We start from the raw sequence: 22,799 nt of genomic DNA, 5'->3' as shown, positions 1-22,799 counted from the left end.
GTTGGTAGAAGTATTTCTGATTTTAACAATTGGAGCTGCAGTGCGATGCTTGTGGCTCAACACATAGCCCTCTGGAAGGACCTGATGAGGGGACAAGCCTGGAGACACAGGTCTGATGTTAGGCTCAAGAGGGTGTTCTTCATTCAGGAAGGAGTAGGACGCCATCCACCCGGGGGACACTGCTCAATAAACACCTTCTGTTTGATTCAAGACCTAGGGCCTGTCCTCTGGGACAGCTGGGCAGCTGGGAGTCTGAAAGGAATTTGGGAGGGGAGTGATGACCCCAAAGCGTCACAGAAGCGGAGGGCCCGTGGGGCCTTGATTAGTGGAGCCCCTCCTTGGTCAAGTTCAGGCAGCGGGTCACCAGACAAGCCTTTCCCTCCCAGCGGGGGCTGCAGAGGAGGCCGCTAAGCCGTGCCAATCAGAGGCCAAGATGGCACTGGGCAGGCACAGGGCGAGGGGGAGAGGTGCAGTGTTCTCCGGAGGGGTTGGCTGTTGGAGGGCTAAGGCTCCGAGGACTGATTCTTGCTGAGTTAACTCCCTTTCTCTCCTGGTCTTGCCTGGGATGGACTGGCGGTGTGGGGGGAAGGTGCACCCAGAGGCTTGTGAGGCCCCCCTTTCCAGAGCAGGAGGCCTCGGGCGCCTGCTCCCAGCGGCTCCGGCTTACCCCAAGGCTCCCCGGAAGTCTCCGGGCCCTCGGGCTTGGCGAGACCGGCGCTGCGCTGGGCGCGGTCGGGCCGGCGGCGCGGGCCCCTGGGTCCCCAGCCGCGCGCCGCCGCTGCCGCCCTTCGCTCCGCGGGCGGGGCTGGTAGCGCCGCGCTCCTCTCGGCGGCGGAGTCCCGGGTCGCCTCGGCCCTCTCCGCCAGCCCGCACCGAGGAGGGGGCTAGCGGGCGCGGAAGCCGGGCGGGCGCGGGGCGCTGGGCGCCAGTCCCTCGCACAGTCTAGGTGCCGCGCGCCCCCGGGGCTGGGGGCCCTCAGACCTCGGCGGCCAGCAGAGCCGTGCGCCTCGCGTGCCGGGAGTCTGTTCCAGGCCAGGCGGGAGCTGCTTAGCTAGGGTCCCCGGCAGTCTTCCCCTTCCCGGGGGGTCGGCGGGCTGAGAGGCGAGCCAAGCCCAGCCCGCGTGCGCTCCTATAAATAGCGCGCGTGTGCCCGCCCCGCGCCCCCCGGCTGCGCGAGGACACGGAAAGTTGTGCGCGGGGGCTCGCGGCGCGCGGCGGCGGCGGCGGCGGGCGAGGGCTCCGGGGCCAGCCGCCCGTCGCCGTGCAGCGGATCCCGCGGATTTTTGCCTCCTTGCTGAGGACCCGGCTAGCCGCTGCCGCCCTGCCGCCTTCCGAGAGACGCCAAGCTCTGGGGAATTTTTTGACCAAGCGAGATCGAGAGTCGCTAGAGACCTGGCCATGAACACAGCCTCGGGTTCTTAACGCTCCGGGAAACACCTTCGGCTTCTGTGATCCGTCCCCGCCGCCAGCCGGAGACGAACCGGGACGACCCTGGCCCCGACCGGCCCCCAGCATCCGCGGGGCTTCTCCGAGTCCCCTTGGTTTTTCCTGCTGCGCGCTTCACCTGGGGGAGCTTAGGTTTGGGGTGAGGATTCTGATCATTTTCCTCTTTGAGGGGTGAATGGGAGGGTTCGGCGAGTTAGATGTCTAGGAACAAGGGTGGGTGCGGGGGTCCCAGGCAGGGCTGATCTCGGGCGGAGGAGGGCGGGGGAGGGGGTTCTGCATGAGCTCCTTAAAGGACGAAGGTAGCAGAGCCGGCGAGACAGCGCGAGGGGGAACTCTGACTTCAAACCACGCAGCTGCTGGAGGTGTGCGCGCCGCCGCCGGCCCCGCCGCGCGGTGCATCTAGCCGCCCGCACCGTCCCCAGCGCCGGGGTCCCGGGGAGGAGGCCACGCGGGCGCGAGGGAGCGCCGGCGGGCTGCGGCGGCCCCCAGCCTCGCTCGCCATGGGCCCCGGGCGCCGGGCGCCGGCCGCCCTGCCGGCCCTGCTGCTGGCCCTCACCCTGCCGGGGCTGCGCGTCTGGGCGCAGAACGACACGGAGCCCATCGTGCTGGAGGGCAAGTGCCTCGTGGTGTGCGACTCGAACCCGGCCACGGACTCCAAGGGCTCCTCCTCCTCGCCCCTGGGGATCTCGGTCCGGGCGGCCAACTCCAAGGTCGCCTTCTCGGCGGTGCGCAGCACCAACCACGAGCCGTCCGAGATGAGCAACAAGACGCGCATCATTTACTTCGACCAGGTCAGAGCCCCGGGGGCGCGGGAGGCCAGGGCTCGGGAAGCGGGAGGGGCGACGTGCAGGCGGCTGAGCCCCGGGTCGTCTGCTCAGGCCGAGCCGCCCTGATTGCGGTGCAGGAAGCCTGGTCGGCACTGGCGTCTCCCTGAGTAGGGATCTGAAACTTCTGAGGTCTCCCCCGCCCCAGCCCGCCACCACTCCCTCCTGGCCTCCGGAGAGCTGCTGGGGCGATGGGAGAGGGGCTGGCAGCGCAGAGCCGCAGGGAGAGCTTGGGACACGCTGAGCAGCAACAGGTCTGCCAGAGCCAGCGGGTCCTGGTCCCTGCACCTCGCCGTCTCTCGGCGCAAGCCTGGCGCCCAGCCTCCACTCCTCTGCGGTGGCCGCGGAGGCAGTCCCCCGGCAGGCAGGGGAATTCTTTGCAGGGCCGAACAGATGATAGTGTTCCTCCCGGATGGAGAAGCTTCTCCCTAGAGGGAGCCCTGGGCGGGGTGGGTTGGGAGGGGTCCACACTCTGCACAGACCCCGCAGGGGCTGCGGAGGCGGCAGCGGGGGCCCAGGTCAGATCTCGCACCCGGTTCGGTCCCAGGCGCGGCTGCCTAAGAAAGCCCTCCTCCGCTACTTGGAGAAAAGTTGAGAGGAGGAGAGAAGCAATGGGCAGCGGCGCTGAGCTCCTGTAGGGAAGCGCCGGGAAGCCTTTCTCCGTCCCCCGTTCCTGCCCTTTCAGAGACCCGGGAAGTAGTGGGGAGAGAGGGCTGGGGGCTGAGGACAGGGAACAGGGAGCGGCTGATGGCCACTGGAGCTTCATCTTCGCGATCGGAGCTCGGGGGTCTAGCTGCTGAGAAACCCCAGGATATCGGCTGGGGAAGGAGTCTTAAAACTGAAAACAGACTCCAGGCTGATCATTTCAACCTCTGCTGCACCAGGAGTCTTTTAAATTCCAAAGTCCTGTGTGTGTGGTTCACAGTGGCATGCCTCATGGGCACGGGCATGGGTTAAGTGGCGCTGCAGGATGTGCCTGGGGAGCGGTGAGGTGACATTTCTCTTCCTTACTTAATTGTTACTAAGTAATGTACTCTCCAGCTGGTCAAAGACAGAGAATGCCTCTCTGGGGCTTCCTATGGAATAGCCATCATTTTAAAAGAATTAAGCAACCCCTTTGGGTTTTGGTGCAGTATTTTTCATCTTGATGGAAATAAAGTCTAGCATGACCCCTATTTCAGTGCATTAATTAAATACTGTGGACCCTGCACTGTCCTCTGTACAGTGCATTATGTTCCGTGACCTTTCTGTCATTTAGAAGAGAAGAAGGGTTTGCTCTCCTGTTCTGGGTCCTCTTGCATCTCAGAGACAATAAGACACATTTGGTAATAAATCTCGAGGTGCCTGGGTGCTCTAATTACAATGTACAGTCAACATTCAGCCTTATGTGTAGTCAACACTAATCAGCTAGCTCCATTATTGCTAATGAATTATGCTACTTGTGTCTGATTCAGGAAGTCCCTGCTAAGTACCTCAAATTATTTTAAATGTGCTTAAAGAAATCTTTGTAAAACCTCTGTTGGGAAGTATTGCATAGCTGGTGATCTGTTGCTGAAAGACCGTCGATCATAGGGTCAGAGAAAGAAATCTGATGCTTACTTGGAAAAAGGAGTAATCGCAGAATAAAATGATATACACATATGCATTTAAGTTGGGGGTTGAGCGTGGTACATCTACCTGACGGTCACCATATTCTGATGCATTGCTCACAGGTAATAGTATGTCTAGGGAATTATGCAAAGGGCTTAACATTAGCCTGAATGTAGTGTTTAAAAGAAAGAGTAGCGGATTGCCATTGATATGGGGGAAATGTATTTTTGTAAGGACATCTGATTTTTTTGAATGCCACTTCTAGATTTATTTCTTGGAGAGAAATGGAGGAAACCTTAGTTATACCCTGCCTGCTACCCCCATCCCCAATACGCGCACACACACACATTCTCTCACTCTGTCACATGTGGCATTTAGTTTAAGAGGTCATCTATTGAAATGCAGAGTTAATTTCATAATCAGTAGAACTAAGCTGAACATCTCAGAATACAGAATGCACTGCTGTTTTCTTGGGAACCAGCACTTTATTTCAGTCTTCCTTTTTGTCCCTTGAACTTTTAAACAAACAGCAGGCAATTGATCAGGGCACAGACGCTGACTAACACTGGGGAGAACAGAGAATGCCACCTGTTTCACAGTCTCTACTCCTTGGCAGCCTGCAAAGGCTCCATCATGGCCAAAATATTTACAGTTAAGACCTGGGTGGCATAGGAAGGGAACGCGTGGCTGTGGATCTGAGCTGAGGCTTGGCGGAGGCTCAGAGGAGGGCCAGGCATTCGCATTACTCGGGCACCAGCTGTTCGGTGTCACGGATCATGCCGCCTGGTGGAGGGGGCATCCAGACCTCTGTGCATGCGTCCAGGAGGGCCTGTAGAGGGCCTGGATGTGATTGGCTGGCCTGGGAACACCATCTCTGGACATGTGAAGGCTCCAGAGGGTAGGCCTGTAGACGTGGGGCTGATGCCTTTTTCTGACTCTGAAGGTACAGCCAGTATTTATAAGCCTCACATGTTCAGAGCCAGCCGGCCTTGCTGGAAATCGAGGCATGAATACAAAGCTCTGACTTTATTTTTTTCTTCTAACATTAAAAAGACCAACCTTCCAACATACAAATCTGTTTTCCAAGTCACTAAAGCAAAAGGGAATATAACTCCATGTTTTATTTTCTGTGGTTTTTTAAAGCTAGTTTTCTTTGTTAAGGAAGAAAATAGGAAGGAAAAGAAAAGGGAAGGAAGAACACTGATTTTACTTACAGAGAGTATTGTAATAGTTGACTGTGTTTATTCTTTTTATTTGTAGATTCTAGTAAACGTGGGTAATTTTTTCACCCTGGAGTCTGTCTTTGTAGCACCCAGAAAAGGAATTTACAGTTTCAGTTTTCACGTAATTAAAGTATACCAGAGCCAAACAATACAGGTATGTCTTTTGACCTGTTCCCTCTCTACCCTGAAATGACACTGTTTATCTATAGTGGGCTATGTATTTAAGTATTTATGTGTTATCATTGTAAAAATAGCCATCTTCATAGTAGTTTATTTTTAAAACATGTAATTTCCAGTAACACCTTCTATGAAGCATAGAAGCATATAGAAAAATATGTGACAAGAAGCATATAGAAAAATACACAGTTGAACTTATTACCTTAATAACAACCAATCACTTAAAAAGCTCTTAAGAAAGCTATTTTCTGGTAAGAAAGAAAATAGGGAGGAAGGAAGGAAATAGTAAAAATTCAGTGGCACAAATCTCTTTATAAGATCTTGGTTGCTTTTAATGCATGTGCAAAAATTACCTGAATTTTTAACAACAACAACAGAAAATACTATCAGAGTTTTACAAGTACCTACTAAATAAATAAAACAAATTCGCTGTCGTTGCTAAAAATTATGAACTGCAGTTAACAACTGAGAGAAAATAAATTGCTAAAGGAACAATTATTCAAGATACTTTTAAATAAAGGATACGCTATGTTTATCTTCTAAGTAGTTTATCCTCAGTTACTCTGAAATTAGTGAATTCTTACCAATTGCAACTCCACAGTTAATATATTTTGTGCTGTGCTTTCTAAGGAACAAGCTTGAACTCACACTCAAGTACAATGATGGAGCTAATTCCTATAATATTCAAATATGCGGACACTCAGTAATACCAGTCTATGTCTATGGGATTCTGGGATACTTTTCAAACCATCTGTTCCATGTTTGTATTGTATATTGGTGATGGTGCTTTAGTTGCTAAGTTGTGTATGAACTCTTGTGACCCCGTGGACTGTAGCCCCCCAGGCTCCTCTGTCCATAGGATTCTCCAGGCAAGAATACTGGAGTGAGTTACCATTTCCTTCTCCAGGGGATCCTCCCAACCCTGGGATAGAACCCACGTCTCCTGCAATGCAGGCAGATTCTTTACCACTGAGTCACACTGTGTCCAGATGAACGTTAGATTACACATCTACCACTTTTACATATCTTAGTGAATGGATAAATTGATCAGCCTCATAATTTATTCAATATTAATTTTTGACATAAAAGGAATGAATATCTAGTAAACAAATTTACTCCCATGGAAAAGCTTTTCCCAAACTCCAATATTTAGAAATTTAGGTAATATTTGACGGAGTATAATCAAAATTTTACTATGGAGTGAAGGTAATAAATTTGATTTGTTGCTAATTATCCATCATTAAAATCTTCAGTGGTAGTAGTGATTATTATTTTTAATGTACATTTCTTATCAGGGAAAACACAAGAAGAAATCACAGTGGACACTCATATTCTATAATTTCAGCTGATGTTTATCTAGCACTATGCATGTCTCAGCTGCACAGTCAACCTACAGAGATGTTAGTAGAGCCTTGCTGTCCCCGAACTTCTCAGAGCAAAGGGCGGCGTTATTCTCACTAATGCACTGGGAAGCCACAGGCATGTGTTCTCACCGAAACTGTGCTGTTGAATATGAGAGATAAATAAAGTAGGAGGCCTGATTTATGTCCTGAGGGGAAGTCAGGTTTCACATGGCTCGATTTTTCTCTATGGATGGTGATCTTCTGTGAGCATTTAAGGAAATTTTTGTGGGAGAAATTAATTTTTTTTCAAGTTAAAAAGATCAGCTCAGTAAGATCATACTAAGCCTAGCCGTCACAGTTAGCTAATTTGAAAGGAAAGGGATGTATTTACTGGACATCAGATACTTCACCAGGTTGATCATCTTAGACATTACTTCCTCCCTTGACCCTGGACCCTTGTAGATGTTTTGTAGAAAGATGCTTGCTTGCTTCCTTCCTTACCTCCCACTCTCCCCTCCCTTCTTTTCCTTGTTTCTTTCTTTCTATTGCTGAATAGTTGATTGGCAATATTGTTAGTTTCAGGTGAACAACATAGCGATTCAATATTTTTATAGATTACACTCCATTTAAAGCGATTATAAAATAATGACTGTGTCTCCCTGTGCTGTACACATATATCCTTGGAGCCTGTTCATTTGCTACACAGCCAGTGTTACCTCCTAATCCCCTCCCCCTGTCTTCCCTTCCCCCTTCCTTCCCCTCGCTGGTAACCCTAGTTAGTTCTCTACAAACGTGAATCTGTTTCCTTCATTCATTCATTTGACTTTAGAGAGAGCTCTTCGGTGTCTTGTTTTGTTCCTTATAGGTTAACCTGATGTTAAACGGAAAACCAGTCATATCTGCCTTCGCCGGGGATAAAGACGTGACACGTGAGGCTGCCACGAACGGGGTCCTGCTCTACCTGGATAAGGAGGATAAGGTTTACCTAAAACTGGAGAAAGGTAACTTGGTCGGAGGCTGGCAGTACTCCACGTTCTCTGGCTTCCTGGTGTTCCCCCTATAGGATTCGCGGTCTCCGTGATGCTCGTCCGGGGAGGGGCGGCCCGCCTCTGACTTCCTAAGGATCACTTCCGCTTCACGGGATTCATGTCTTTCACTGGTTTCTCATGGGCGAATGTGGATTCTCTGTAAGGATGCTAGGCCTGTCTGAACCAGTACCGAGCTCCACAGATTATTTTTGTGTGTGTTTCAGTGTACTCGGATTGGGACTCAAAACAGTTGATACCCATCTATGCTTCAGTGTAACAATTCAAAGCTGTCTGCAAGGTTTATTCTGAGTTTAATTTCCTGGAATCACTGAATTTGTTGCAGATGTGGCATTTTATTTAGTTAGTTTTCAAAGACCGGCAACCGGGTCTGAGAATTAGAGAACTCTATATATAAAGTTCTGACTTCAATCAACGATTCGTGTGATCCTGCCAAAGAATTGTGTGCTGTGTCCATATACTGGTTACACTTGTTTTTATTCCTTTGAGATTAGTTTGGTTCTCTTAAAGTAATTTCTGACTCTGTCTTCTCGACAAATAGGGTAATGGCTTGCCCGCAAATTTACTCTATGAGATCACCCACACGACTTCCCTTAAAAAAAAAAAAAGAATGCTTCATAGTTGTATTTTAATTATATATGTGAAAGAGTCATATTTTCCAAATTATATTTTCTAGTAGGAAGAATAGATCATAAATCTAACACAGAAAAAGTTGCATATCCGAATTCTTCAGTGCTCAATCCTCAAACCTGCACAAAACAGCTCTCCTCCATGGGAAATCTTATACTTTATTGCTCATTTTAATTAACATGATTGATAATAACCACTTTATTAAAACCTAAGGGATTTTTTTTTCCTCAGACATGACTACTTTATTAACTGGAGATGGGATGCCCTTGTTTTTAATTATACCTATTTTTCAAACCTTCTGTTGTGTTTGAAGTATCATCTGGTTTTGCCTTAACTCCTAAGATTGTTTAGATTTATCTGTTCAGCTAATAGTAAATCCAAATATTCCATATCTGAACTTAGTGTAATATCTTATTTTGTCTTTTGTACAGGTCATATGAATTCATAAAATTATTTATGTCTCTGTTACAGAATAAAGATTAATATATGTTAGTTGAATTGTTTGGTCCTTTCAGTTTTGGAAATATGGATCTTACATGATTTATTCCCTCTTACCAACCCTCTCTCCCTTCCTCCCTCACCCCTGTCCTTTCTTTCTTTCTCTCATTTCTTGGTCTTGGAGCTGAAGAAAAGCTTTCTGGATTTCTAGAGAATGTCCCTCAACTGGCATAGGAAATCTTTACCATGTTTAATTTGTCCAGATTCAGGAGTTGCGAGCTTGGCAAAAGAGGATCAATGAACTTAGTAAAATCTCCTTTCAGAATAACTTACTGTTAGGAAGTTAAGTGTTAAAAGATTCACTGAAGCATCGTGAAGGGCTCAGTGAATGAATGAGTGATGATGCAAATAAAGATCAATATTTTCAAACAAAAGACTTGAGGAAGCGTTCTCAGCACTAATGGGCAAGCAGAAGCCCCATTTCTTTTTAGGAGAAACTATAATGACAGATGTCTCGTCTGGAGATTTGGCTCAATTTCCTGGTCAGTTGTCAATTAAAACAAATTTGGTTGCGCCCTTTTGTAGTCTGTGGCATTGGGGAGGCTCTTGTAGGATTCTGTGGGAGGAGACATGCAGGCAGCTCTCCCAGCATAATTGTGATTAATCACCACGTCAAAATATTCGTTCATCACAGGAAGAGATCCTCTTTCCGAGAAGAATTATCTGGAGATATTGGCAGTGGATCTGCAATGTTTTGCTTGGCAAGTTATCCCCCAGCTGGCGTTCCGTCAAAGACCCTCCCTCCTCTGTGACTGTGTAACGTGGGAAACAGCCTTGCACACGGGACTTTCATCTCAACTGCATCCTCTGCGAGTGTGCTTGGTCTCACGTGACCTTCCCCACAGCTGTGTGCAGGGCTTGTGTCTCTACACTGCAAAAGGGTGAACTGTACTTGAATAAATATGCTGTTAGTCATTGTTTTGGCAAAATGGCTTAAGAGTATTGGGGATTTCCAAGAGATACCTATGATAAGACAGAGAAAGTTTGGTGCTTAGCAAAGTAGACTGATGCAGAGCACCTATTATAAACTGACTTGTGGCCAGGATTTGGGGCTTGCCCTTATTTTTCTGAACCTGGAAGAACACTGGCAAAGGGTTTGACTTGAATTCCTAAGTGCTTCCCTGCTGGCTTGGATGGTTAAGAATCCACCTGCGATGCGGGAGACCTGGGCTTGATCCCTGGGTTGGGATGATCCGCTGGAGGAGGGCATGGCAACCCACTCCAGTATTCTTGCCTGGAGAATCCCATGAACAGAGGAGCCTGGAGGGCTATACATAGTCCATGGGGTCGCAAAGAGTCAGACACGCTGAAGTGACTTAGCTTGCAGCAGGCACACAGGCCACGCAGGGCAGTAGGGAGGGTATTACGATTGGAACGGTAAACGGAAGACGATTGAGTCTGAGTGGGCCGGGTGAAAATCGGGAGGCAGTGGTGTCAGAGTATTCCCATAAATGGAGCCAGATGCTCCTTAAATGTTCTATGGCTTGAAAATACTTTTCAGAAATTGCTCGGTCCACAGAAATGGTAATTGAGCACAGTGTTCACATTGGCCTGTTCGCATTTATTAATGCCAGTGCACTCCCTTCCTAGATGTTCCTTATCTCCTTTGACTGTTGCTTGATCTATTGATCAGCAAAAGCAAGCAGTTTTCTGTAGCAAGCATTTTCCCAAGATAGACTCCGAAGAAAATGAAACTGAAGGAAAGGAGCTTGTGCATAGGATTTCCTTGATTCCACATGCTTTTGGGGGGTTCCTTGTGGCCTTGGACTCTGTTAGAGCCTGGTTATCTTGTTAAAATTTTGTTTTAATTCTTTCTTGTTTTCCATTTTTGGATTTACAGCTGTTTTCCCCATTCTTTTTGGTTTCTAGATACCTGGATAGCTGCATGTCTCTTTTTTCTTTAGCAAGTTACTGCTTTTACTCTTGGAATAAATATCTTCAACCAATATTGTTTAAACTATCCTTATAATGTGTTACATGCTTCGCTAGGTACTTAGTTTACAGAAGTGGTGACAGCTGCTCTTTTTAGAGCTCCCTAGACAGTAAACACAGCTAGAAGCCTCACAAGGAGCAACAGAGGCCTAAAAGTGTGGTCCGCTTCCTCTTCTGACTGAGGGTCGTGGGCTTTACCCGTCCACCTTCACTGCTTAAACCCTCTGTCTGCAGACCGCAGGGAACGCTGCTCAGTTATGCGGCAGCCTGGAGGGAGAGGATGGAGGAGAACGGGTACATGCACATGCCTGGCGGAGTCCCTTCTCTGTTCACTTGAAACTATCACAGCATTGTGTCAATCAGCTATATCCCAATACAAAATAAAAAGCTAAAAAATCAGTGTATTTCTATGGACCAATAGCGCCCTTATCACAGAGGCTTCTTAGAAACCCAGGGCGGGTTCAGGCTCCCCCAGACCTGCTGAATCAGCGTCTGCATCTTTAACAAGGTCTTCTGCCCCTCCCACCCGCATGGTTCACGGACACAGTAGAGTTTACCAGGCTGTATCTTGAAAGAAAACCCGAAGACCACCTGCGCCAGAATAGCGTCTGGGCTTCAGACAGTCGAACCAGATCCCCAGGTGATCCTTACAGCCTCAGCCCATTCAGGTGCAGGCGTTTTCTTTGCAGTGACCCTCGAGTCCAAGCACTTTTACGATCCTCCCTGTTCTAACGTGGGGAGCCCGGGGCAGTGAGCAGTCAGCCCGGGACTCCGCGCTGTGCCGAGAAGGCATGAGCCGGGGCTGTGGGCTGGGCCGTGGGGACCCCGTGCTGTGCGGAGAAGGCCGCGGAAGGGCTGCGGGCGGAGCACACGGAGGAGCGGGGGAGACCCGGCCTGAGACGGAGGTGAGTCACCACGAAGGCGGCGCCTTGGGAAAGAAACGGTGATAGGCCTCATTTCGTTAGCATTTCTCCTGAAATAAAGGTGTAGTCGCAGCTTGATTTTCTTTATGGTATGGCTGAAGCGCTCCTTCTCCAGCGATTGTAGGGCCTGCGTCTCAGTGCACTTGGCATTTGGCTTCAGAAGACAGTGTTCGGCTTAATAAAGTGTGTGAGAGAGAGGGAGAGAATGGGGGAATATATTCAGGAGGATCCAAGATGCGAGCAATTTCTAGGAGGCTGGATAGTACGTTTAAAATCCATCCAAGGGTAGAAGGCTTTCTCAACAATTTTTTCGTCTAATTGTTGATATTTATTTAATGGAGGAAATGTATCATCATAGGCACTGAGCTAAGGAAGTCTTTATCTCCCACGGGGTTGACCCTCTGACTTTCCAGGGGCTGGGTTTTTGAGGAAGCCGCCAAGGGTTTCCGTCTGCTAGTCCCTGGGAGGATGAGGGACTCGGACAAGCAACTGTCGCGCCTGAGAGTTGAGGGCAGTGTCTCTCTGGTTAGTGTTTTTTTTTTTCCTCTGCTTTCGTTTGCTGTGTTGTCGTGTTTCAGCTTGGATGCCACAGTACGATCAAAAAGGGCAAGAAAATGCAGGGTGATGAATGCAGGCGGTCGCTATTTTTGCGTTCCTCTCTTTTCCTTCAGGACAAGAGGAAAACGTGTCTTGAAATGATCTGTCTGTTGGTGGGCTTCTTTCCTAGCCTTCCAGAGGGAAGGGAACGATGCAAGCAAGAGCAGGCCTGCCGCCCGTTTCTGGAAGTCGGGGGAGTCCACTACCTGTGCGTTCAGCGAGGCTGCCGCTCATCACGCTGAAAACGGGTTCTGGTGTCTGTGTATGGAAATGGCCATGCCCTGGCAAGGACACAGCTTTATCACCTGGGCTAGGGTGTTACCACACAAGAAGGAGGGCTGTTACCTTTGGCCACGGAATTTAAGGACTGCATCTCCACTAAATCCTCAGGTCAGGAGGTACCTTTAGGCCCTGAGTGAAACAACACAAGTTTTCCTCATTTTGTAGTGTGCAGCCCACTGTTCTGACTGGATGGTTATCCTGTTTTCAATAGCATGATTCTGCCCTCGGGCTGGGGTCAGGGGGCTTTGATCATGTTCTGAGTTTACATGAACGGACCCAGCTTCCTTTGTGAGTTGTGTACAGCTCTTTTCTTCTCAGTTCCTTCGCTATTTAGAAACACATGCAGTCATGAGTGTTTCATTTAAAAATAGCTTGGCTTTCACTTTGAGTGTGAGCGTTTTTTTAACACTGCAGTGAAAAGGTATCATGTTTTTTCTCTCACCACACCCCAGCCACAGTAAAAAGAAAACAGCAACTCCAGGCATAAGAAGCATGTGGTCAAAGAAATAATGTGCAAGGATAAAAACAAATTCAACCCAAACCCAAGAAAAAACAAATGGTAAAATCTCTTTGCTGACATGACATGACAATCAAGTGGGAAGGAGGGAAATCGATCCTGGTTTCTGCTCAAGTGTTGTGTTTTTCCTCCTCTCTCACTGGGTGCCGAGGCGAGCTCTCTGCAGGTAAAAGGATTCTGTTGTGAAGATCCCAGCCCCATTACGTCAGTGTGACTTTCTGAGCCACGGGCAGCGTCAGAACATGCACTGGGTTCTGCCCTTCTGTTTCTCCATTAGCTTGATTGGGAGAGAAATGTTGCTGGAATAGTCTGGTGCCCTCTCTCTGGGGAGAGGAGAAACCTCTTTCGGCAATTCACAGGCACTGTGTCCAGACTTGGAAGGAAGCCACGTGCAGCTCCCTCTGCCTAAGGATTCAGCCTCAGAACCGGAGGCCCTGGGGGCTTCAGCCTTTCGAAGCAACTTCAGAAGCACCTGGGCTCATCTCTGGGGAGCTGGGACTTGGTCCTTTCACCCACTTGTGAGAAGATGAGACAGTATTTTATGAGTATTCATAAAGGGAACTACAGGGTCCATTTGCTGTTCGGTCGCTCCATCGTGTCTGACTCTCTGTGACCCCGTGGACTGCAGCGCGCCAGGCTTCCCTGTCCTTCACCATCTCCTGGAGCTTGCTCAAACTCATGTCCATTGAGTTGGTGATGCCATCCAACCATCTCATCCTCTGTCGCCCCCTTTTCCTCCTGCCCTCAATCTTTCCCAGCATCAGGGTCTTTTCCAGTGAGTTGACTCTTCGCATCAGGTGGCGAAAAGTATTGGATCTTCAGGTTATGGAATCTGTAAGAGCCATTAACAAGTCCTAGTTTGCAAAATTGCCTTTTCCTTGATTGAACTGGTTTTTAAAAATGAAAAAATACCAGATCCTCCCTTACTACTAGAAGTTGGCACAATGCCACGTGTTGACGTTGGCGAAAATCACAAAAATCTTTCATGATTTTCTGAGAAAGGCCACGTTTGTTAAGAAATAAGGCAGGGGCCTTCTCTTGGGGTTTGAGCACATCCATTTTCTACACAGTAAACAATCACACCTTCTTGTGCACCTGCTGCATGCCCCGTATTCTAGCTGAATCTGCCCTTCATCATTGCTACAAGTTGCAGACCTCTTTGTGAATGCTGCTTCACTTTCTGGGTAGAAATCCTGCAGTCTGAAAAGCAGAGTGTGGGGTTCATGTTTGCTGAGCCCAACAATCTAAGAGCTTTGAAACAGCAACCTACTGTATGTGACCTCCTCATTGCTTTCACTATAATAATCTTTCGAGGTCAAGTGCTATTAAAATGATGAAGAATGATACAGGGCTGCCCATGTACAGTTGTGGGGGTTGTACACTGTACTATTGCAAGAGTGTGCCACATCTGTCATAGACATCATAGAATTACTTTAATATTTCCATAATTTTCTAGCAGAAGACAGTAAACTGTCATATTCTAACAAATGTATTATGACAACCTTCTGATGAAAGTATCTTTGGTTAAAAAAAATTCCCTTCAAAAATAGGTATGGGCAGAAATAAATTAGGAGCTTGGAATTAACATATATACAATGCTATGAATAAAACAGAAAACCAACAAGGGCTGAATGTATAGCACAAGGAACTATATTCAGTAGTTTGTGTTAACTTGTAAGGGTTAGGGTTGAGAATCTGAAAAAGAATAGATTCATGTGTGTGTGTAGCTGAATCACTTTGCTGCATGCCTGAACCTAGCACAACATTGTAAATCAACGACAGTCCAATTTAAATTTTTTTTGATTTTTTTAAAAAGAGAATAAAAACAGATATCAGCAAAAAAGAAGCAAGATTAAAAAAAAAATTTCCTTTGCCTGCTTTGCAGAAAAGTGCCTCACAGGTTAGTGGTAGAAGAGAGAGACTTCCTTTCCTAAATCTTCTCTGTCATTTCTTATTTCTAAAGGATGTTTTGTCCCAATGCTGGGAAAGATTGAAGGCAAAAGAAGCGGGTGGCAGAGGATGGGATGGCTGGATAGCATCACCAACTCAATGGACAGAACTTGAGCAAACTCTGGGAGATAGCAAAGGACAGAGGCCTGGCGTGCTGCAGTCCATAGGATGCAAAGAGCTGGACACAACTGAACAACAACAAGGTCATCACAAAGAGGAGACATTCCTAAACTTTCTTTTTGCCCCAAAAATAAATATCTTAGACTGTTTGTTTTAAGGAATGCCATAGAAAAGATTTGTATTTCTTTTGGAACTTTATTTTGGTTAAAATATAAGCAGATCATCTGTTCAGGCTTAGATATCTTGTTATAAAGAGATTTAGTGGTTTAATGATAAATTGATTCTTGTAATTATTTATTACAGTAGCAGCACTTCCTCCAAAGTCTATTTTTCCTCAAAATGTGAATTTAACCGCTGTATTTAAAATGGATAGCCAACAAGGACCTACTGTATAGCACAGGAAACTCTGCTCCATGTTCTGTGATGGCCTGTTTGGGGAGTTTGGGAGTGGATGGATAAATGTATACCACTCTGCTGTTTACCTGAAACTGTCACAACATTGTTATTTTGTTATACTCCAACATAAAATAAGTTTTTAAGATAAACAACCCCTCCAAAAAAAATAATGTCTTTGGTTATGGTAAGCTGGGGCCTGAGGCCTGTGTACCCCTGGTCAGTGTCAGATGATTCAGCATCCTTCAGAGCTCACTGTTCGGAGCTCAGGTGTCTGGTCCCATCCAGTTTATGAAAAGTCCCCAGTGACCCTGGAGTTGGAAGGTGAAGGAAACTTTCTCCACGAGCATCAGCCCGCTTCTTGTGAACTAGCGCACAGCTTCCTGAAAAGCTTAGCAGGTTAGCTATGAATCTATACATGTAGGTTTTTGAGGAAAACTGTTCTTCAAAAATCTTCTATAATTCCACTGTGTTTCTGCCTCCAAGACCCCAGCCCCATCCCCAAATCTGGACTGGCTGGTGGAAAATGTCTCCCTCCGCGGATCAGGACAGTGGGTCTGAGGTCTGATAAACTGTGGGTGGGGAGAGCCACCTCAGTCACAGCTTCAAGTCGGTGGTGGCTGAGGTCCCCCAAGGTTGGCAGGTGATTTCTTTTCTTCTTCTTTTTATTCACTTTTAATTGGAGTGTAACTGGGGGAGGGAAGCCAGAGCATTTTACTTGGCCCAAATATGCTGCTGCACTGGCTCACGACCACGCGGGCAGCCGCGTGCCCGCTGCACGTGGCCCCGGCCGCAGTTCAGGTGACGAGGCGCCCGTGTGCCTGCAGTCCTGACCCGCTCCTAAGCTGTGCGGCTTGCTGCCGTGCTTCCTGCCAAGTGCACGCACATCTCATCTCCTGTTGAGTTTGGACTCACAGAACTGACCTCGTGAGGGGTTAAGTCACCTTGGAGAACCCACCCTCCAGAAAACATTCCCCATGCGGCATCTGAAAAGACTTCCTCATAGTCCAAGCGGAGTATAATTTCTGGAAGAATCTGGCTCATGCTGTGTTGGGGGGAAAGAGCTTCCTTATCGTTTGTCTTCCTCATCAGATGCTTGGTCTCTGCCACTTGGAAGAAACTTCTGGGTGAGCTAGGGAAACTTTACAGGATCTGATTCCAGCAAACTCATGGGCAGTTGTGCCACCCTGTGGTTTTGTAGGTTCTTGGAAAGTGGGGTAGTGGGAAGGATCTCCCAGTTCACCCCATGTGACCTTGGGCAAGTAAGTGGTCCTATTTGCCATGCCTGTGAAGGGTCAGTATGCTCTCCAGGTGTTCTTGAATTTCCTTCTGCACAAGAATCCCTTGGATGCATGTTTAAAATGTTCTAATATTGTCCCCCATCCCCAGAATTTCTGGTTCCATAAGCATGGAGGTGGGGCCCAGGAAATCTGGATCTTTGATCAGTATCACTGGGAATTCTGATGCTAGTTGTTTCTGTACTACCTGTTGAGCATTATTATTTAAATAAAAATGCACCATTCATCACATGCTCAGTCATGTCTGAATCTTTGTGATCACATGGACTGTAGCCCATCCAGCTCCTCTGTCCCTGGGATTTCCCAGGCAAGAATACTGGAGTGGGTTGCCATTTCCTGCTCCAGGGGATCCTCTCTTCCTGGGGATGGAACTCGAATCTCCTGTGTCTCCTGCATTGCAGGCAGATTCTTCACCACTTGAGCCACTGTAAAGAATAAAGTGCCTTGCTCATGTGAAGATTATTCCTGGTACTAAACTTAGGAACTACTAACCTGGCGTTGTCCACTGTCTTTTCAAGGCAGCCAAATAGATGAGTTTCAGGGTGTGAGATTGCTCTTTAAATTCCCCACCTGAAAAGTCAAATCTGTTGGAATAATTTTCATGATGGTTTATTTTTTTCTTCCTTATATTTTCTGAGTTACCAAGTGAATGCATGTTTGCTTAAAAAAATTGCAAAGGATGCTGCCATGTGCAGGGTGAAAAAAAGAAAGATCATTTCACTCTCCCTGCCAATTCCTCTAGCATCTCTGACTTATTGGGGCCCATGTGATGGGCTTTAGAGCCCAGAAATCTGTCTTATTTTTCAGGTTCCCCAGGTGACTGCAATAATCAGCTAGATATTAGAGATGCTCTGAAGTGACTTTTCAAATATTGTCATCATTCAGTCCCAAACAAGAAGTTTACTTTAACCCATCATTCTATGTAAAATTCATGAAAATCTCTGCCCCAGCTTTGATAGGACTCATTACATCTCATCGCAGTGCTGTCAGTGGAGGCTGCGCCGTGCTGACTGGGGAGGGAAGCTTCATCTGCGGCTTTGGGGCAGCAGCCAGACGCCTCTCTCACCAGTGACCCTCCGGGTGTGAGTGATGGCGGAGAGGGCAGCTTGCTAACCCTCCCGGCTTCAGCCCCGGGGAACAGACTGAGCAGAGGCCGGAGGAGCACCCCTCCTGACTTCCTACGCTCTGGAGCCCCATGTTGATTATGTGCAGGTCTTAAATTGCTCTGAGAGTCACCCAAAGGGCTGTCCTGGGAGACCAGTGATTGACGCTGGCAGTATACAGCACTGCTGGTTGTTTGAGTGAGATTCTGGAGAGGTTCTGAGCAACGGATGAGGTTAAACAAACCTCTGGACGTGGGGAGTTCCACTGTCTCTTGGTTGCTGTGTCCTACTTTGCCGCCTCTGAATCCTTGAGTGCTGCAAAGCTGGGGCTGAAGAATCAAGATACTGGGAGAACCCAAAAGAGCACTGGGATTAGTCAAACCAATCAACTCTTTTTTTCAACATTTCCTCAGCACAAAAGGAATATGTTCTCCTGGTGGCAAATTTCAGATGGTTTGAAGAAGCAATAGCAACAAAAATTTAAGACTCAATCTTTCCACCTGAAGATGGTCACTATCAATATTGTAGACTTGTGTGTGTGCTTGCATTTTTTTAAATTTTATTTTAAATTGAAGTATAGTAGGGCAGGGAAGTCTGGTATGCTGCAGTCCATGGGGTTGCAAAGAGTCAGACATGACTTAATGACTGATCCATAACAAGTAGTTAATTTATGCCGCATTCCTTTTTTAAAAAAACAAAATTGGTCATTGTCTTCTTTGGGAAAAAACATCTTCATCTCCTTTGCCCAGTATTTTGTTGGGCTGTCTGTTTTTTGTTGTTTTTGTTCAGTTGTACAAGTTCTTTATGTATTTTGGACATTAACCAACCACTTATCAGATATGTGATTTGCAAATATCTTCTAAATACTGTATGACTTCACTCGTATATGAAATATAAAAAAATGAATGAACAAATGAACATACAAAACCATTAAAAAACAAATGGGTAGGCACTTCCCTGGTGATCCAGTGATTGCGAATCTGCCTTCCAACACACAGGACACCGGTTCAACCCCTGCCTGGGGAGCAAGATCCCACATGCTGCAGGATGACTAAGCCCTCGCGTTCCAGCTAGAAAGAAGTCTCCAAGCCCAGCAGAAGAGCCTGCATGCTGCCAGCTAAGACTGGATGCAGCCAGAAATTTTAAAAAGTAAATATTAATAATAAACAGATAGGGAGGTAAAGAGCGCAGAGTGCTGGTCCCCAGAGAGGACGGGACTGTGCACGTTTATGTCGGCCGCTCAGTCGTGTCTGACTCTTCACAACCCCGTGGACTGTAGCCCATCTGGTTCCTCTATCCGTGGCATTTTCCAGGCAAGAATACTGGAGTGGGTGCCATTTCCTTTTCCAGGGGATCTTCCTGGCCCAGGGATCCAACCCACAGCTCCTGCATTGACAGGCAGATTCCTTACCACTAGTGCCACCTGGAAAGAGAATAGTGGAATGAAGGAATGGAGGCATGTAAAATGGATACAGGGGGATCCACTCGATGGTGATGGAAACTAGATTTGTGGTGGTGGACATGCTATAGGACACACAGATGTAAGAATGTGATGTACACGTGAAACTTACATAACATTAGAGACCAATGTTAGAAACTCAATAAAAATAAACTTTAAAAATTGGAGTCGAAACTTTCAGGTCTGTAACTTTCTCATTCTTAGTGTATTAATACATTTTCATTCCTTGTAGTGTAACTGCATTTTTGGAGTCATTTTGAGACAATAATAACTTATAACATTTACACATATAGGACTGAAGTCTTTTTTCTGGAACCATTTGAGGATAAGTGTGTCTGCTAACCCCCCAGATACTATGGTATGTATTTCTTACAAACGAGGAAGCAATTCTACATAATCATCATATAACCACATGTTTGGTGCTAAGTTGCTTTAGTCGTGTTCAACTGTTTTCGACCCCATGGACTGTAGCCCACCAGGCTCCTCTGTCTTTGGAATTCTCTAACCCATACTAGAGTGGGTTGCCATTCCCTCCTCCAGGGAATCTTCCCAACCCAGGGATCGAATCCACGTCTCTTATGTCTTCTGCATTGGCAGGCAGGTTCTTTACCACTTACGCCACCTGGGAAGCCCATTTATAATTCTCAGATTCTATTCCAGTTGCACCAGTTCGCCCAACAATGTCTTTTATTGTGAAAGCTTCCAGGTCAAAATCATACGTTGCTTTTTGTGGTCATGTCCCTTCAGATGCCTTTAGTTCAGGATGTGGCCTCAGTCTGTGACTGACTCCTGTGACCTGCACACCTCTGAGAATGACAGATCGGTATTTTAGTCTGTACCATGTCCCTCACTTTGGGTTTGTCTGATGTCTCCCCATGATTGGATCCAGGTTGACCATCTTCACCAGGGATATCCCAGAAGTGAAGCTGCCTTGAAATTTAGCTCTGTCCCGACACTGGTAATGTTCCCTCTGATGGTTAGGTTATGGGGGGGTCTACCAGTCTCGTCCTCTGTAGTTACTCTTTTCCTCATTGGAATTAAGGTATTTCATAGGGAGGAGTTTTGACACTGTGTAACTATCCCATTTATCGCTGGACTGTTTGCCTGCCTGCCTGTCTGTATGGACTCCTGGTTTCCTACTTTATTCATTGGATTATAATCCATTACTGTCATTATTTATTTAAATTCTCACATTGTCCTCAGTGTGGTAGTGCAGTTGGTAAAGAATCCATCTGCAATGCTGGAGACTCAAGAGACACTGGGGTCAATCTCTGGGTCAAGATGATCCCCTGGAGTAGTAAATGGCCACCCACTCAGTGTTCTTGCCTGGAGAATCCCATGGACAGAGCGGCATGGTGGGCTACAGTCCAAGGGGTTGCGAAGAGTTGGACATGACTTAGCATGCACGTGTGTGGTCTGAGGGAGCCCTCTCTGTTTGGTTTCAGTTTTTTGAAAACATGTTTCTATCATTTTCCAAGCACATTCTTACACAAAAAGATGTTCCAGGATTTTGTACTTTTTCTTCCCCAGCACAGGAAGCTGCCCTTTCTCTGAATCTCTCGTTTCTTGTGGATATGGATACATAGGAGCCAAGATCTGGGAGCCAGGTTTGCTGCGTGGCAGGCAGTTTCTTTTCCATAATTGCTTTACAATCTTGTGTTGGTTGCTACTGTACAATGAACTGAGTTAGCTACGTGTGTGTGTGTATCTATATCTATCTATATCTGCTCTCTCTTGAATGCCGCAGCACCTGCCCCCCCCACCCCATCCTATACCCTCACCCCACCCCTCCAGGTCGTCACAGAGCACCAAGCTGATCTCCCTGTGTACAAAGCAGCTTCCCATTAGTAATCTGTTTTACACATGGTCGTGTATATATGTCAATCCTAATCTCCCAGTTCACGCCACCCTTCCTTCCTGCCCTATGTCCACATAGCCATTCTATATGTCTGAGTCTCCGTTCGTGCCCTGCAAATAGGTTCAGCAGTGCCATCTTTCTAGATTCTGTTTAAGTGTGTTTAAGTGTTTAGTTTCTGTTTAAGTGTTTAGATTCTTATTTAAGTGTGTTAATACACAATATTTTTTTTTCTTTCTGCCTTTACTCTGTATCACAGACTGTGGGTCCATCCACATCACTACAAATGACCCAGTTTCGTTCCTTCTCATAGCTGAGGAATACGCCGTGTGTGTGTGTGTGTGTGTGTGACACATCTTTTTTAATCATTCCCTGTTAATGCGCATTTATGTTGTTGCTTCATAACGTTTTCATTGCATGGTTTATTTATTTACTGACTTACATTTTTTTGCCTTTCTTTTTTGAAACATAACTTTTACCATTGAGTGACTTTCTCTTGTCACTGCAACTCGGGGCTCAATAAATGTGACTGACGTACATGAAAGCCATTTGCCAAACACACAGAATCTTGTTCTTCCCATCAAGTGGCCATAGAGGTTGAGGTTGACCACTGAGCGCTTGTAGTAGACTTCCTTCTTGCGACAGTCATTCTTGCTGCCCCACAATATTTCTGGTTCTCTTCCCTTTTGGGCACACATGTGGGCCACAACAACGTGCCAGTAAAATAAGAGGAGACATGACCTGTGTCACTTCATGAAGACACTCTCAAAGCCCGTGTGCAATCTACTTTCTTCTCAGCTTTTCCTGTGGTGAATGCAGAAGAACAGATGGAAATATCTTCATTGGTAATAAGATCTCAGTCATGATGAACAAGTCTCCCTACTGCCCTGTGCTGGGCATGTAGCGTGAACACAAAATAAACATCTGATAAGTTTCAAGATTTCTATTTTATTGTTTCTCTTGCATTCTCCAGACTATCCTGATGAAACATTGCTTAAATATAATAAAATAGATTATGACATCTCAGTGCTAACACTTCACTTCTGTTTGCAAGAAGCAGCTTGCAGATGAAAAGAGCAGAATTTGGATGATGACCTTTTAGACAAGAGACGCAAAGGAGCAAGTGTGAACTGACCCCCAGTTTTCTCCAGGCATGAAAATCATTTCATCCAGGAATGTCCTGAAACCCTACAAAATATACCCGCTAGAGACCCATGCAGTGCAGGCCACTGATGAACTGGACGGCCTGCCAGGCCTCTCATTTCCTCCTCTAATTTCTGTGATTATCAAAATGATGAAGTGCGACCAGTTCATTAAAATCTCTCTTTGAAGGCTGACCCAAGGCTCCTCGCACATCTGTGTCTCTGTCTGTGTCTAAGTGATAAATGCCCACAGCATCCTTCACGAGGCCTGGCTCAGAGGCCAGTTGGTCGTGTCACATACTGTTGGCTTCTTTGGCCAGCCCTCTGGTGACTCAGGCAGTAAAGAATCTACCTGCAATCTGGGAGACCTGGGTTTGATCCCTGGGTTGGGAAGATCCCCTGGAGAAGGGAATGGCAACCCACTCCAGTATTCTTGCCTGGAGAAGCCCAT

The 22,799-nt window shown here is 46.9% G+C and overlaps 1 protein-coding gene across 1 annotated transcript; it reads left to right on the top strand.

Moving 5' to 3' along the window:
* The first annotated feature begins 485 nt into the window (after window positions 1–485).
* CBLN4 (cerebellin 4 precursor) lies at window positions 486–8,777 on the top strand. The gene is made up of 3 exons (XM_020874479.2): window positions 486–2,237; window positions 5,121–5,237; window positions 7,469–8,777. Exons 1-3 carry the CDS (start codon window positions 1,947–1,949, stop codon window positions 7,664–7,666), a joined length of 606 nt encoding a protein of 201 aa, XP_020730138.1. The 5' UTR covers window positions 486–1,946; the 3' UTR covers window positions 7,667–8,777.
* Window positions 8,778–22,799: the final 14,022 nt, after the last annotated feature.

Source organism: Odocoileus virginianus, chromosome 9 (genome assembly GCF_023699985.2).
Source record: "Odocoileus virginianus isolate 20LAN1187 ecotype Illinois chromosome 9, Ovbor_1.2, whole genome shotgun sequence".
NCBI lineage: Eukaryota > Metazoa > Chordata > Mammalia > Artiodactyla > Cervidae > Odocoileus > Odocoileus virginianus.
This window is presented reverse-complemented; position numbering and strand designations above follow the sequence as displayed.